General features: G+C 38.6%; 1 protein-coding gene across 3 annotated transcripts in view; it reads right to left on the reverse strand.

Annotated features, from left to right (window-relative positions):
* The window catches only part of foxp4 (forkhead box P4), a 98,002-nt gene that overhangs the window by 30,066 nt on the left and 51,223 nt on the right, over positions 1 to 16,713 (reverse strand). For all 3 annotated transcript variants that reach the window (XM_036211849.1, XM_024269869.2, XM_036211848.1), the window contains exon 4: positions 3,696 to 3,818. In XM_036211849.1, coding sequence (XP_036067742.1) covers positions 3,696 to 3,818 — 123 coding nt within the window. The remainder of the gene's footprint in view (positions 1 to 3,695; positions 3,819 to 16,713) is intronic.

The raw sequence follows: 16,713 nt of genomic DNA on the forward strand, positions 1-16,713 counted from the left end.
CGTTTTTAAGTCTGTTTTCAGGCTCTTTGTGCAAAACGTGACACCAATGAGGGCTAAACCAGACAAACTGGACTCAGATTTGGTAGTGATGAATGTTCTTTTTAATTCTTTGAGAAGTGATCATGAAATAGAAATTAATAATTGTGGTTTGTACCTGGACGAAATTATATGACTCCAAATCTTTTGGGTATCGGAATAGAGCTGTGAAAGAAAAAGTCTGGAGCTAGATTTATGAGATTTGCACCGCTTTGATATTTTACACAAAGCCCCCTCCAACTGTGAGTACATGCGCTAGTATTGGGTAGTAACCATTGACTGTATAATCGCTGGACATATCAACCCCTCCTCTCTCGTGTTCCAAACAGGAAGTACCAGCTGGTTCCAAGAAAGTCAAAATTCCTTTTTTTTGAGAAATAGGCAGTTATTTCTCAATAATTTTATTTGTCAGAATAATTATTCAACTCTGATACCTCTTTTTTAACATCTTCTTTCTAAAACTGATTTTTGTTTAATTCTTTTTTCTTTAGTTATTCAAGTTATAAACTGACCAATCAGATGCCTCTGTAAGAGCATGTTCGAGGCCCCACCTCAAACGTTCTATTGACATATTCTTCCCTACCTTCAGTGGAAGAAGCTTATTTATGATTGGCGACAGTATGAATGGTAGCAACACTATAGGCTAAAGGTTTGTTCAATAACGCGCGTTCAGCACATTTACATGTCCGGTGTGTAACTTCAGTGACCTGCTGTCTCTTGTGAAACAACAACCCTCAAATGTGCTGTTTTAACATCCCAACTGATAAGGAAAAGGGAATTTTATTTGACTCTTTGGAACTCATCAGTCAACTTCTTCATGAAAAGATTTCTACTGTCCGTTAAAACACGGATGCAACAATATTAAACTTTATGAAAACACAACCTCGCCAGGATTTTGCATAAACTTACATAAACACACACACAGAGTCCTTTGACTGGCCTGAGCTTGTCTGTTTGTTTGACTTTGTAATCATTAATTTAACCAGGAAGCTCCATTAAGATTTTAATCTTGCTGAAAGGAGAGTGGAGCAACTCGGAGAACAGTGAGTGTCAGTTTGTGCGAGGCAGTGTGTGCATTTGTTTGAGTGGTGGTGGGGGGTGATCCTCCTGAGAACAGCGTGTACATGTGTCTGTCTGCAGTTTGTCTTTGTTTCATGGTGCATCAAATGTTCAAAGAGGCTTTTCGGCGGGGAATGACTTCACGGCGGCAGTTGCTTCGGTCCCTCATCCGCCTGACCCGACACTGCACACCACTGCCCATCGTCTCTGCAGAACGCAGCACGCCTGCGTTTCGCATTTTCCTGCACTCGTCTTATCACGGTCAATGCTTCCTTTTTGCATAATTCGCAGCTTTCATCCAACACCGTTCCCTCTTGCTTTTAATTTAGTTTAAAGACAAGACCTCCTTGCTCCGTCTTTCTTTTCCATCTTTTTTGCCTTTTATCCCTCCTTAGGCGGAGTTAATCTCTGTTTTCTGCGTCACTAGCCCTGATCGCCTCATAATCACACAGACAAATGCATATGCAGGCGCACACATGCACCGCCACTCACAACACACACACACCTACCCCAGACTAGAGAGTGGTGAACTGGGGGAATAATTAAGTGATAATTAAGGTCTTTTTAATGATTTGATTCAGTGGCTCTGAGCATTAAGTGTATGTGTAAGTGAAGCACTCACCTCTCTAGCCCATTACCATGACCTTGACTTTCGTGAACACACCCAGAAAGAAAGGCAGATTAGCGCCAGCATAAGTAAAGGTTATAGGAAACTTAAAGGTTAACACACAAAACGCATCTGCAAATCCACAAATTAGTGGCGGGACAAACACACAACTGCTTTGCAGCAAGGGGGCCGTAAAACTTCTTAACACACTCTTTCACAATGCACTATTACCATGAGGCAATGAAATTTAATGCTCCAGTGAGGGATATGTTGGTTGATGGTTTTGTATATATGAATGTACCGTCGTGTGTGTGTGTGAGTGAGAGTAAAAGTGCCAGATTTGCAGATCTATACTGAGTGTGTAGTCCATACTGTGGTTAATTAAGTGGGAGAGCAATGTTAAACTTAGTGGTTTTATTAGCGGAGCAGTGAGTGAGAGTGCATTATCAAACCCTTTGCTTTCGCCTCCTCTTTTTTCCTCGTTATTGTAAAAAAATAAAAAAAAGAGCCGGTGAAGAGGTTCTTAGCCATCTGCATGTCTGCTTGAGAAAGCCAGCACATTTCACATTTCCATTATGATACATGTTGTCACATCTTTCCGCTGCAATTTATACTTGCCTACAGCTACCGCGTCTTATTAAATCTACAGTATGCTGGAGTGTGTGTGCATGGGGTTTCTAGCCTTCCCCTACTATGCAATTACTCCTCTATCCCCACACTGTTAACAGCCACATTCACGAGCTTTACAAGGCACCATGTGTGCTTTTCTTGTGTAAGTAGGAGCTGATGGGTAGGTGTACCTAAGTACTTGACAAATGTATTATAGATGAGGAATGTTTATTAGTTTGTGTTGACATGACAACCTCTCGATCAAGGGCTGGCATCAACACATACTCAGGTACTTTATGATTCACTGGCCGCTGCTGGGAAGTATTTGCTCTGGTGGAGGTGCACCCACCTGCTTACAGGCGTTTTACAGAGAAATGAAAGCCAAAAATGTGCTGATTTTGACTTTTTTGGGAGTGGTTTTGACTAGAGTTGGGTTGATAAAATCTATCTGAATCGATTTAAGTTTAATAGATCAATATTATCCATAAAAGTCGAGATTGATCTAAGACATAAAGCTAAAGTTCGCTAGCTTGATGCTAACGTATAATAGCATTTCCCATAAGACGGCAAATGCTAACACTAGGTCAACCTAAACATACATTGCTGACGAAATGAACATCTTTATAAACTCACGGGCAGGAATTTTCCAAACTCTTTTAAGGACATGTTTTTTAAAGGGTAACCAAACAGGGAAGTTGGAGGCTGACTCCACCCACAGCCGAAATGTGAAAATCCAGTCAGGGAAAGGGGTACAGGACTCTTATCGTTACTGGAGCTGCAGAAAATGACTTGGGACTTAAATGGTTTGACCAATCACAACATTCAACTGTAATACCTTGTTTTATCCTGTAGGGGGCAGTACACAGATGGATTTTGACTACATTTTCAAGAATTAAACACATTTATTTTAATTTATCAAAACTTTTTAACTTAAAACTTACTGCTTGGTTACCCTTTAAATTAACTGTTTATGGTCTAAAATACCTATTTTGCTCCTACTTTCTCCTTCTTCTGGAATAATGTTTAATGCTATTGTGTGATCGCCACCTAGTGGCCAAACTAAAACGCCCTCCAGGTGAAGCAGAACAACTGTTGGAACTTTTCCGTTTGAGAATCCAATGTCATTATAATTTCACTAATAAATTGTACATTAAGTAAATTGCATCAGATTAATATGAAAATATTCAAAACATATATACTGTAGATTTTTAATAACAAATGTGTCTAAATGTTTAAACCGTGTAAACCTCAAAATTTTCTTAAATGGAATGAAAGAATTGGAAAAAACATCAAGTTGATTCTGAAAATAATTGGCGAGACCCAGCCCTAGTTTTAATTTCAATATATCATCATTTGACAAAAATAGGGAGAAAGAGTGTTTTACCTGCTGGAGCATCAGAGCTTGCTGCTGTTGCAACAGGGCCTGTAGCTGAGGGGGAGACAGAATCTGCTGCATCTGCTGAGGAGTGATCATCTGCGGACTCATCATGGCCATTGACACCGGCACCTGAAGGCAGAACACAAGCAGAAAAAAACATTTGAAATACCTCACAGACACCTGGACATTTGCATGTAAAATGAAGATAGCTCAGTCTGCCAGCGGGTAAAAGTTTGCAGCGAGAGCATGACTGTGCCTGCAACTGAACGCTCAAAACAAACAATCTACAGGGAGATTAAGAGTAGAAAGTAAAGCCGTGTTACCTCTCATTTTTCCGTTTTTCTGCCTACAATCTGTCACCAACATCAGATTAAGACCTAAAACACTCATTTTGTTGATGTTTTCCTGCACTATTAAAAAACCGTCAATTTCTGTACGAAGCAGCCACAGATAAAAAGGAAGATGTATAATCTCCCGGTGAAATATAAAATCTTATCAGCGTTTATAAACACATGATTACAACCGCCTCCAATTCAGTCTGCAAACAGTCAGGCCGGCAGAGAGGAAAGAAACAACAAAGTGGAAATCTGATGAGATTAACATCTCATGAGATAAAGCTGCGTGGAGCTAAAGGAAGGGAAAGTGAAAAAAAGGAGGGGGCGAGTTTGCGGATGTGTTGTGCAAGCACTCCTAATGTCTGTGCGTTGTACACAAAAGAGTCACGGAGATGCTAATCTAATTACAAACACTGAAACTTTGACATGAATTTGAAACTGTCGCTTTGGTCAGAAACCACACACTGACAAAGCACTTCTGCATTGATTGCAGCAACAGGAACTTCATTAATAAGTGGGGTTAGCATCAGGGGACGAGGTCAAAACTGTACTTTTCGGAGCTTTTTATGCACTTAAAGTTTGTTTATTCACCTACATGATTTAAAATGATCCTATTTCGTAAAAGTTTGGGATGACCATCGGAGGGTCTCACAGTGACGTGCAGGATGGCCTTTCTGCTTGATCGGTGTGGCTTTGTGGCTTCGTGCACAGCAGCCCAAGACTCCCCACATGAAGGCCGCTCGCAGAAAATGAAAAGAGTTGAGCTGTCACTGGTAAATTGAGTTTGTAAAAAAGCTGATTTAATATCATAAATACTCATATCCGCTATCATATTTTGCTCAGATGACAAAAATATGGAGTCCGACCGGTGCGTGAGAGGAAAGGTTGTTAAAAGAACGGGTAAAGAGTGAGAAGAAGACGGGGTGATGATGGGTGCCATTTGGCGCCATGCCAGCTTGCCCCCACCACTGGGTCTTGTCAGTCTAAACTGCTAAATTAAAAGCTGTAATTAATTGCTCATGTGCATCCTTTTCTTCCTCCTCGACAACTCGCACATTTTATTTTATACACACCACATCGACGTCTTAAAGTCACAGCCGTTATAATTACTGGAGTTATTGCACCTTTTCTGTTTGTTGGCTGACGTTCTGACGGCAGAAAAACACGTGCGTGCCATTGTGCGAATGCAGATAAAGCATACTGTACCGTATGCGGGCGTGTGGGTGAATGTGCAGCAAGCTGAATGTTGAGTAGTTAAGGTTTGAAGCCATTAATTGCCCCTATAATCTAATATCACAAAGCGTGGTGATTATGGGGCACGCGTTGCGACCGCCATACGACACCGCCAGCCTTAGAGCCCCGCCACAAAACAAAAGCCTTGCCATTAGCAATTTGACGGGCCAGGACAAAAGCGTCTCACAATGCAGAATTATATTTTCATTCGGCTTTGTCTCTCCTGGTGAATGATTTCTCCCCTTTCATTGGACTGTGAATAGGGAGAGTCTGAAAAGCCGGGCGATTTGAAGTCAGCCATTTATTAAATGCATTTAATTTTTCCCCCGCTGTCTTCAGTTTTTTTTTTTCATGTTGCATGTTAATTTAAAAGAGAGAGATGTGCGGTAGATTAGTGGGAGAGTGGTGAGGCTGGCTGGGGGGTGTGAGAGTATAGGTGCAGACACTGAAAGGACAGAAGTGGGGAAGCCATCCGCATAGCCGAAGAAAGGCAAGAAAAGATAAAGAAAGGAGGGGAAATATCTGGAAAATGAAGACAAGTGCAGGAGGTAGTGTGGAAAAAATAACACTGGACCCCCAAAATGCAGCGAGAAAATGTGTCCCAAGAAAAACAGGTGAACACAAACTAATGGTGAGGACTTCCTGATAACAAATTCTATATATTAAAAAAGCAGCACTTGTATTAATAACATGCAAGAATCAGTCACATACAGACCCACAACACACACTGGCAGACACGTCTGTGGGGGAAGCAGCTGACAGAGGTCAACCCCTGCCATGGATGGAGGGAGCTGGGAGAATAAGGGATGGAGGGAGGAGGGGAGAAGCAGGAGACAGCCCTGTCGTTTACAGAGAGCAGAGGAGTAATTAGAGGGGTTGTTTGAAGAGGGAGTTTAACTGATTAACAAAGGAAGAGAGGGAGAAAGGGAGTGCCCGAAAAGATGGGGAAGGAGAAGGAGGAGAAAAAGGCGTGAGGTCCCAGAGGAGGGAAGAGAGGAATAGAAGAATGTTACAGGCATTTCAATGAGGCTGCATCCTTTTCTCCTCTCCTCCCTTGATGACTCTTTATTCTAACAACCTTTCTGTTTCAGCTGGAAGCTCGGGAAGAGGAGGAGGGAGAGCACAAATATGAAAACATAATTTTGTTGTCCTGATGCACCTAAAGTCCTGCACTCCATTCATCTTTTGATCTATTTTCAAACTGTTCAAAGTGGTTGTTTAACCCTTTAACACCAGAGCTCCAGTGTTTGCGTTCTTAGATTTACTGTAACTTGTCAACCCTCAACATGGATTGGCTAATGCTAATGTTCGGTCGGCCTAAACATACATTGCTGACTAAATTAACATCTTTATAAACTCAAAGGTTTTAACTTTACACATTCTTGTGAGGAAATATTTTTTAAAGTAAACATTTCTGGTCTAAAACATCGTTTTTTGGTCATACTGTCTTCTTCTAAGATCGCCACCTTGTGGCCAAACATAAACGCCCTCCAGGAGAAGCAGTACAATGTTTACAATGTTAATGATCTTTCATTTTTGTCAGAACTTCTCCTTTAGAGAATTATGTAACTCTGTATGATATTAACAATCTCAGTATTTCACTGATACATTTTACAGTATGTGAACTGGATCGGATTAATATAAATATATTCACATCATATAGTAGATTATTAATGTTTGTCTAAACAAATGTGTATAAATGTGTAAACTCAAAATTTAAGTGAAATGAAGAATCGAAATAATTGAAAAAAATCCGAGCCAGCTCGAAAAAAGGAAAACGAAGCTCTATTTGTCTGTGGATTTATCAGAATGGGGCGGAGCAGGGAGACTGTAGTTTGAACATACACGCGTTTTCAAACTGCATTTTTTCGTCTGCTCCTAATTCATGATTTTGATTAATGTTCCTTATTTATGTCCTCCATCATCAGAAAAAAACGCTACAAGAACCTGTTAAAAACACCAAAAAACACAATTTTATTGGAGTCGGTCTTGAAAAGGGCAACAAATTAAAATCTAATAAAATATAGTAAAATGTTTAAGCACAAAATCGTTTCAAAAAGTCAGTTTGGAGTTGGGATATATTTTTTTATTTATCTCTTCTGGCTCAGAGGTGTGCAGCAAGTAGTGTGTGAGAGAGTGTGAGTGTCATGGCAGAGGGCAACGAACAGAAAGGAGGCAATAATCAAAATCTAAACAGGCTCTCAGTCTAAGGATGCAGGTTCTGCTTCTGGGTCTACGGGGACACACAGAAGAGAGGGATAATTGAAAAAATGACAAGGAGAGCGCGGGAAGAAGAGAGAGGCTGACACAGTCCTCCTCCTCCTCCTCACTCCCTCTCAAGGTAGGAACAAAGCCCAACACTGTTTATCCTTGTCACTGAGCATTACCACCTCACCCTGGAGCTGACAGACTCCCTGTCTACCCCCCGTCACACACGCTCGTGCACCCCCACACACACACTTCATCATTTCAATTTTTTGGTCAAATCTTTAGCAAAAAGGTTTTTCAACTCCTTCTTACCATCTTAGGCAAACTTTGCTATAATTCCCTTAAAAGTAAAATGAGTGTGTTATTTGGGGGGGATTGCGCAGCCAACCTGCTCCCATAATGCTTAGAAACAGGAGAAGAGCAAGGGGAGGGGCAAAGAGTTTTTGGAAAGAGAAGAGAGGAGCAGAAGACAAAAAGTACTTGAAAAAGAGAAATGGAGGGACTGCCCACTGTCCTGAGTGTGTTGTTTGGATGACAAGGCCGGCCCTCCACTGCAAGTAAAAGAGCCCTATTGTTTGTGGTGAATACCCCTCCTCCAGCGGGCCTGAAGCAGGTCCAGGGGCCACGTTACTGCTCCACACTCCAAAACTTTTTTGGTTGAGCTGCGTTTCTGCCAATAAACAAAGTCCGTTTGTGAAAGTCCCTGCTAAGGAAGCTTAATGCACTAAAGAGTTTAATACTAAATGTATTTTTGATAAAATTAGTTTTGCATGCAGCTTTTCACATTTTATTAAAAAGGGTTTTTAAGTAGAATTTTATTTTGAAGGATTATTTGGCTTCTTCAGATAAACTATTGGCATAATGTCTTTACTATGAATGCAGAATCTTCTCTAACTGGTGGTTTGTTTAAATTGCATTTCTACCATTAAACAATGTTTGTTAGTGTAAGTTATTGCAAATAAAGACTAAGTGCACAAAAAGATAGTTTTTTTTTTATTTCCAAAATGTATTTTTGTTAAAATTAGTTTTTCATGCAGCTTTTACATTTTATTTGAGTTTTTAAGTAGACTTTAATTTTGAGGAATTATGTAGTCTCTTAAGATGATTTATTCAAAAGACTGTTGACATAAACTCAATTTATTTACCAAGAATGCAGAATCATTCCTCACTGTGGTTTGGTTGAGCTGCATTTCTGCCAATAAACAATGTTTTTTTTTGTCTAATCTCCTGCAAAAGAAGACAAAGTGCACAAAAATAAATATACATTTCTTCTTATTTCCTTAATGTATTATTTGTAAAAAAATAAAAATTAAATACACATTTGTGCATGCAGCTTTGTCATAAACTACATTTCTTTAACAAGAATGCCATATGATGTCTCACAGTGGTTTGGTTGAGCTGCGTTTCTGCCAGAAAAAAATGTTTTGTTTGTGTAAGTTCCTTCAAATGAAGACAAAGTAATTAATTTCTTTTAATTTCCTGAATGTATTTTTGTTAAAATTACAGTTTTGCACACTTCATTTGAGAGTTTTCGGGTAGAATTTTATTTTGAAGGACTCTTTGGTCACTTCAGATGCTTTAATGGAAAAACTATTGTCATCATTTCTTAACCAAAAATGCAGAATCTTTTCTCACTGTGGTTTGGTTAAGTTGCTTTTATGCCAATAAACAATGTTTGTTTGTGTAAGTTCCTGCAAATGAAGACAAAGTACTTTGGTTATTTTAATTTTCTGCATGAAAAATTAAGGATTTTCCCAAATTCTTTATTTTTCTAAATGTGGTTTTCCACATTTTATTTGAGAGTTAGGATTCTTTGGTTTCTCCGTATGATTTAATCAAAAGACTATTGTCAAACACTACATTTCTTTACCAAGAATGCAGAATCTTTTCTTACAATAGTTTGATTTAGCTTCGTTTATGCCAATAAACAATGTTCATTTATGTAAGTTCCTGTGAATGAAGACAAAGTCATTTTTTGTTGTTAAAATAACAGTTTTGCACAATTTATTTGAGAGTTTTTAAGTAGAATGTTGATTTGAAGGGTTCTTTGGTCGCTTCAGATGCTTTAATGGAAAGACTATTGTCATTATTTCTTTACTAAAAATACAGAATCTTTTCTCACTGTAGTTGGTTGAGTTGCATTTCTGCCAAAACAATGTTTATGTGTGTAAGTTCAGGCAAATGAAGACAAAATACATCAAAAGAGTTTGTTTTTTTAATTTTCTAAATATATTGTTGTTAAAATTACAGTTTTGCATGCAGCTTTCAATGATTTATTTGAGAGTTTTGAAGTACAATGTTATTTTAGAGGATTCTTTTTCTTTTCCAGATGATTTGATGGAAAAAAATATTGTCATGAGGTCAATTTCTTGACCAAGAATGTCATTTATTATCTCAGAGTAATTTTGATTGTTTTAGTTTAGAAAAGAAAGGGTTTGTATTTTTTTTGACCAACACAAAGGAATTTTCCTTGACAAAATATTTCATTTGCAGGGTGGGAATTTTTAGTTTTGGTCTCAAAAATCTTGTTTTGTAATACTTGAAATGTTTGAGGTTTTCTCAGATTTTTTTGTAATCAATCAATTAAGAAATCATTTATAAACTGTTTAGATATGAGAAGGAGTTTAAGAGCGCCCTGATGTCATTCTCGGAGGAACAAGCAAGCGGGGACAGAAATAAGTCCGCTGGGGTCTGAGCTGCACTTGTCATGTGGTTTCTGCTGCTCACAAACGCAGAAGGTTATAAAACACAGCTGTCGCTGACAGCGGCCGCAGAAATGAGCAGAAAAAAGGAAAAAAAAAACTAAAGACAGGACAGTGGAAGGCCAGTAAGTTCAAGTGGATGCCCTCCATCCCACCTCCCCACCCTGCCTTGCTGCCTCCTTCCATCTGACGCCCCAGTGCCTCAGAATAAAAATGACAACACATTTAAAGAAACGCCCGGACACACACCCAATCGGGGCACTTTGCTGGGAAGTGTGAGAGGCTGTTATCGACCATATTTCGTTACTGATTTCACTCATGTTTGAAATCACAAAATAAGACTTTCACACTCGAGTGGACAGACCCGAAACCTTTCCTCTCCATCTTCTGCGTCTGTCTGTCCACCCCTCCGTCCAGAGCCGAACCCAATTCACTGGCTGCTCAGTCAGTACCCCTCACACCCTTCACAAACTGTCAGGATCCCACGCCGTACCCAAAAGCGCACACACACAAACTCACTAACCTGCACACACAACCAAAATTGCCTTCATATCGGAGGAAAGAAACTGCCAGCTCAGCACTTTCACTTTGTGGGTGAAATGACCGCCTAGAACAAAACAATTTGAAAGAAAATAAAAGACAGAGACAGCTACACCTTCTATGAGGTTAAACACAATTATCTGATTTCTCTTAACCTTCGTTTGATCTATAGAGGAAGATATTAATGCTCAAAATAAAACAAGAATTGCAAAATAACAAAAAACAATCTCCGTTTTAAGAGTGACGCAACTGTTTCCTCTTTCACCTCTTCTGAATAACTCCTTGTCTTTCTCCATCACACTGCGCTGGTGTCAGCCCTCTCCAGAGAGCAGCGAGCCAAGCTAATTAGCATAACTCTAATGAGTCCTTTCATTTTTTTCCTAATTAAACAGTCTCCTCAATAATACATGAAAACAGGACACCGCACTATTCAATTACATACATATGGGCAACAGCCAAGCACGTGCCTTAATCTGTATGTGAGCATGCCAAGTACCAGCGTGTTAAGTGTGCCAGCCATGTGTCTGCCAAGTGGTGCATATGTGTCGGCGTGTGCCAAGTGTGTCTATTGTAGGGAATGTGAGGCAGGTCGCAGAGGCATGCTATGTATCATGCTGGGTCCCCGCCAATTGCCACACCGTCTGCCAGCTGTGTGCCCACCGGTTCTGTCAGCGGCACACGTGACACAAACAATTACACAAACTGTGGCCACTTAGGTCCATGTGGATATGCGGAAAGGCAAAGATAAAGGGTCTTTAAAAAACAGACGGACTTGAAATTGTAATGTTTAAAAAAAAATTAAATACAGCAAAGTAGAGATGCTGATCGTTACTTATGAGGTGATTTGATCTGATTCATAAATTCAAAATCAACAGTTCACTGATCAAACTACAATAAAATGTTATGTGAAAAAATTAGGAAACCCTATGGAAGCCTGTATGCTTTCCCACATATTTGAATACATACATGTTTAATACTAATTTATTATTATTATTATTATTATTATTATTATTATATTATAACAATTTAAACACCACTGACTGATACAAGTGATATAAATTGACATTAAAAACATTAAGAATGTTTAAAACTTTCTATGACATGTAATTTCAAAAGAATGTGATTTCTGCTTATGTTTAAGTTGAGACACTTCACACTTAGTAACCATTTAAGTGACGTAGATGCCACAAAAAAGTCTTAATGTTGCAATTTCAGCCAAAGGAGCAAAAACAGCCAATAGGAGGCAAGAGGTCCAAACTTTGACCTCCATTACAGTATTAATTTTTGTTCGTTTTTTTTTTTTCTATGAGTAGAATTATATTAATGTTTTTGTTTGAGTTTAATTAAATCACTTTTATTTTTTTTATTTATCAAAATAAGATTAAACATTGTTTTATGATTTTTTTTAAGACAGATCTAATTATTTAATGAAAATAACTTGAAAATGAAAACTTTCATTGACACTTCACTTTGAAAATGTACACACTTCTATTGACAGTGGTGCATTGGGTTTTGCTTAGTTTATATACCCACCCACAATCCCATTCTGTAATCTTAGAGCAATAATTATTGTGACACATACATTCCTTAAGTATATTTTTACTGTAAATGACTTTACTTATAAGGACCTTGGACAAGTGATCTGGGACTTCAGTAATATTGGTACAAGTTTTCAAGAAACAGACCTCAAATAAAGGGACAACTATGGTACAGAAGTGGAGCAGCCAATCTGATCGCAGGTTTGATTCCTGCCCACTCAAAGTGTCCTTGGGCAAGACACTCAACCCCACATTGCTCCTGGTGGTTACAGGTTGGTGCCAGTGTTCCACAGCAGAGTGAACAGGACTGTGACTGTAAAGTACTTTGGACCTTCAATGAAGGTAAAGCCCCATATAAGTACAGTGGTCCCTCGTTTAGTTACATTCTAATAATAACCTGCTATAGGTGAAACCCACAAAGTAGAATGACAGATGTTTTCAGGCTGTAAAATCCCACACTATACACTTTCCTCAGACAGACATGAACATTTTCTCATAAACTTTCTAAATTCAAACCTTAAAAAGAAAATAAGTCCAGTGTTTTAAAATGAAAACAGAGATCTGATAACGATGAAAGATTTATGTAAATGTTGCAAGCTGAACGGCACGAAAGATATTGATTGACAAGGTCAACAGCCAATCAGGACACAGAACACTGCGCTGTTCAAAGAGGCTCAGTGTGTTGTGCTGCCAACCAGTGGTTGGGGGTTTAGGTGGAAAAAAAAGTTAGATGCTAAAAGGACGCTCATAGATAATTAATTAAATATCGCCTGGTCAGCATTTTTAATCGATACAAGTATCGCCAAACAAAATATTCCGCTAGATCGCCAAATCAATATACCGCATACGTTAATATCTAAGTATTCACGTATTCCTTACAGTAGGAATAACATAGTTATGAACTGGATATGTAGCATTACCTGCGATAATGTTAGAGTGAATGCTGTAGACTGAATTTGGCCGCTGAAGATGCTAGTGCTGATAGAGGAAGATGTTGAAAGGGATAACTAAAAACACTGAAGCTGATAGCTGAAAATGCTGAAGTTGATATCCAGCTGAAATATTAGCTAAATCCCAAATTAGCCGAAAAAAACAAAAAAAAACTAGCATGTACCTGAAAAAGTAGCTAAACTTTAAAATAGTCTAATAAACTGAAAAAAGGCCTAAATTACCCAAAAAGGCTAGAGTGTAAATATTAGCATAACACCAAAACAGCCTAAAAACTTTTAAAAAGCCTAAATTAGCTAAAACAGCTAGCATGTAGCCTAAATATTAGCTAAACTCCAAAATAGCCTAAAAATCTTAGTAAATGACAAAATAGTCCAAAAAGCTAGCAGAATGTGAATTTTTAAAACTTTAAAACCGTAGCTTTTAACTTAATTATGAATAGTAAGAAGGTAGGAATATTGTTCTAGAAAAAATCTACTTAAACCTTAAATAATTTTCAATATTTTACCCTTTACAAAAATATATTTTGTCAAAATTATACAAGTTAAAAATGAGAGCAAGATAACATCGGGCATTTAATAAGAATAAAATAAAATGATCTGGAGGGCCGGATAGAGTTACCCAGAGGGCCGGATTTGGCCCCCGGGCCTTGACTTTGACATATGTTGCCTTACAGCCTTACAATCGTCAAGATATACACTACAACTAGTGTTTCTATAGCCTTATGGTGGTACTGTTGAAGTATTCTTTTTCTATGCCAATCGCTGCGTCTCCTTTTCAGTCAGCATCTCTACATTTTTCTTCTTCTTTGCATTCAGTCCTTTCTACAGCTGCTCATCCACAGACTTGCACTATTGTGAAGTTTCTCCTGAATATGTCATCTGACAATGTGACACGCACACACACAAAGTAGACTGATATCATCTCACACTGCCAGCCAAACACAGGGACCATCTCTGAGCAACCAATCAAAAAGCAGATTAAATCTCAGAGTTTCTTTTCCCCTTCCGCTCAGATCCTCCCTTCTATTATATGTAGAGAAAGGAAATATGATGGGGTGGGTGGTGGAGTTGGTGGGGGTCATTGAGTAGTAGGTGGGGGCTTGTCAGCATAGACTGAGGTTTCTCCAGAGAAGTCGAGACACGAGGAGGAAGTCTCCGTGCTCAGCCTGTCTGCTTCTGCTGTTCCCCCTCCGAGCGAAGGGAAAAATCTAATTATCGAGCTCCTAAAGATCTCATTATTGGCTCCGGCTCATTTGCATGTGTGAGAGCAGCCCAGCAGGATACAACCTGAGGACGGCCATTTTGTGCCTGATGTGAGGCGCTGTGGACTGTCACCTTTAGAAATGACCACATCAGAGGCCTCGCTTCCCACACCAAAGTTCAGCGGCCTTCACAGCTAAAGTTGCTGCAATAAAGGGGGAGTAGGGGGGTGATGACAGATGGAAATATCAGTATCTAGATATTCAATGTTTCTCTCAGTAACTCAACACTTTGAACTCAACAGTTTGATAAACAGCCTAAGAGAAGCCGCCCTCCACACCTACACAAAAACCAAAATGTGTGTCTGTTTGGGAATGTGAGACACACATTTATATCGCGCTGTGTCTGTGTGTTTGTGTTGATAGGATGTGTGGGGCCCATCTGAGCTGACAGCTCAGACAACAGAGATGAAGCATTTGAGCCCTGGAGAGCACAGAGATGCTAGCCAGGTCAGGCAGCAACAAACAAGACAAACAAGAAGAGATGGAGGAGTGCAGAGGAGGGGAGGAGCCGTATTTGTATGTGTGTTTGTGAGAGAGGAGCCGGGGGAAGGTTGGACTCTTTCACACAAAGATATGGGTTTGAAGCAGGTCAATCTAATGCGAGTTTGACCTGCGTTCTGCCGCGCTCAAATGTGCTTGTTCACATGCACTGCTCCATTTCAGACCAGCCTTTCTGAGAGGCAAAGGTTTAACCAAAGTTTTTACTTTAACCTTTAAAATTATTAATTTAATTCTGTTTATAGACTTTATTGAGGACATAATGAGTGTTGTACAGGCTTTTATTTTGATGTTTTTTTCAAAGAACTGTCTGTTAAACCATTACGATTAACCATGGTTCAAAATTTTAACTTTTTCACCTTTTTTATAAGCCCACTCCAATATAAAATGTTTTTTTGGTGTTTTTTAAAATGTGTTTTTGCAGCATTTTTTTTAATGATGGAGGACATAATAGCATTTATGTAAATCAATGTGAATCAGCAGCAGACAAAAAAAGCATTTTGCAAAGTAGCGTGTGAATTCCTCCTGGCGCTCTGCAGAAACTATGTCCAACACAACCCAAGTTTTTTAGTTTTAGCTAAAAACGTCAAGATCATAACTGAAAGATCACTGGGATTTTTGATCTGTTTATTTGGATTTGATTTGCAAAGTGGTTTATCTATTTCTTTTTTTATTATAGATTATTAGGTCCCAACAATTAATAAAAAAAGATGCACATAAAGATTTAGATTATTATTATTATTATTATTGTTGTTGTTATATTTAATGATTTCCTGCAGAAAAGCCTGTAAAACAGGACGTCCTAACAAAGTAAAAGCATACTTTTCGACTGTTTTTATTCCATTGGGATGGAAACAAACCAAAAAAAAAAGGAAAGGTCTTATTTCAAGCAATTAATAAATGCAAAAAAAACGAAACAAGATAAACAACAGAATATACAGAGATATGTCAAACTTCGGATAGTTAGTCATAAAATTGATTGGAAAATAGGCATACAGTTATTACTCTTAATCATTAATCATAAATAGACTTATTAGCTCTTTTGCATACAGAACTTAACACATCAGGTTTGTCAAAAGTAGTTAATAACTTAACAAATGTATATAATCCCACCCTGCTTAGCTTTACTTATTTTTTATTTATTTATTTTTTAGCACATAAATTATCATCATCCGATTCTTAACTCCTGATCGGTTGTTTATACTTTACCAACACACTAATCTTTACAAGATTTGTTTTTGTTTTGTAACCAAAACAAGCTTTTTCTCTTGTAAGGCATAATCCGTCAATAAATCCAGGTGAGAATATTTTTAGGGTTTTAACTTTTCAACATAGATTTATGATGGTTTTAATCCGGATTTAACAATCTGAGGTTTTATTTTATGCATCCATCTGTTTGTCTCTCACTGACTGCAGGACGAATCCAGCTGTTTATCATGTGAAAAGCCAACACTGGGAGTGCTTCTCTGTTTAAATGGACCCGCAGCTCCACTTGTATAAAATCCAGCAAAACAGTCCCAGTTCTGCAGAGTCAGCATATTACATAAAAGTGACGAACTGCCAAACGAGATGTCTTGAGTGATACCAAACAACAAGTAATGATGCATGTGTCCTGCCTGTGTGTGCGAGTGTGTTCTTTAGCGGGGATCCTGCACTCCAACTAACCCCAGTCCCACTGCTTACTATGGAATTCAACTCTGAAAACAGCTCGCTGCCCAGAAGCACTACAAAGGCCTTATTCACACACAACATCCAACA

This window comes from Oryzias melastigma, linkage group LG5 (assembly GCF_002922805.2).
Source record: "Oryzias melastigma strain HK-1 linkage group LG5, ASM292280v2, whole genome shotgun sequence".
NCBI lineage: Eukaryota > Metazoa > Chordata > Actinopteri > Beloniformes > Adrianichthyidae > Oryzias > Oryzias melastigma.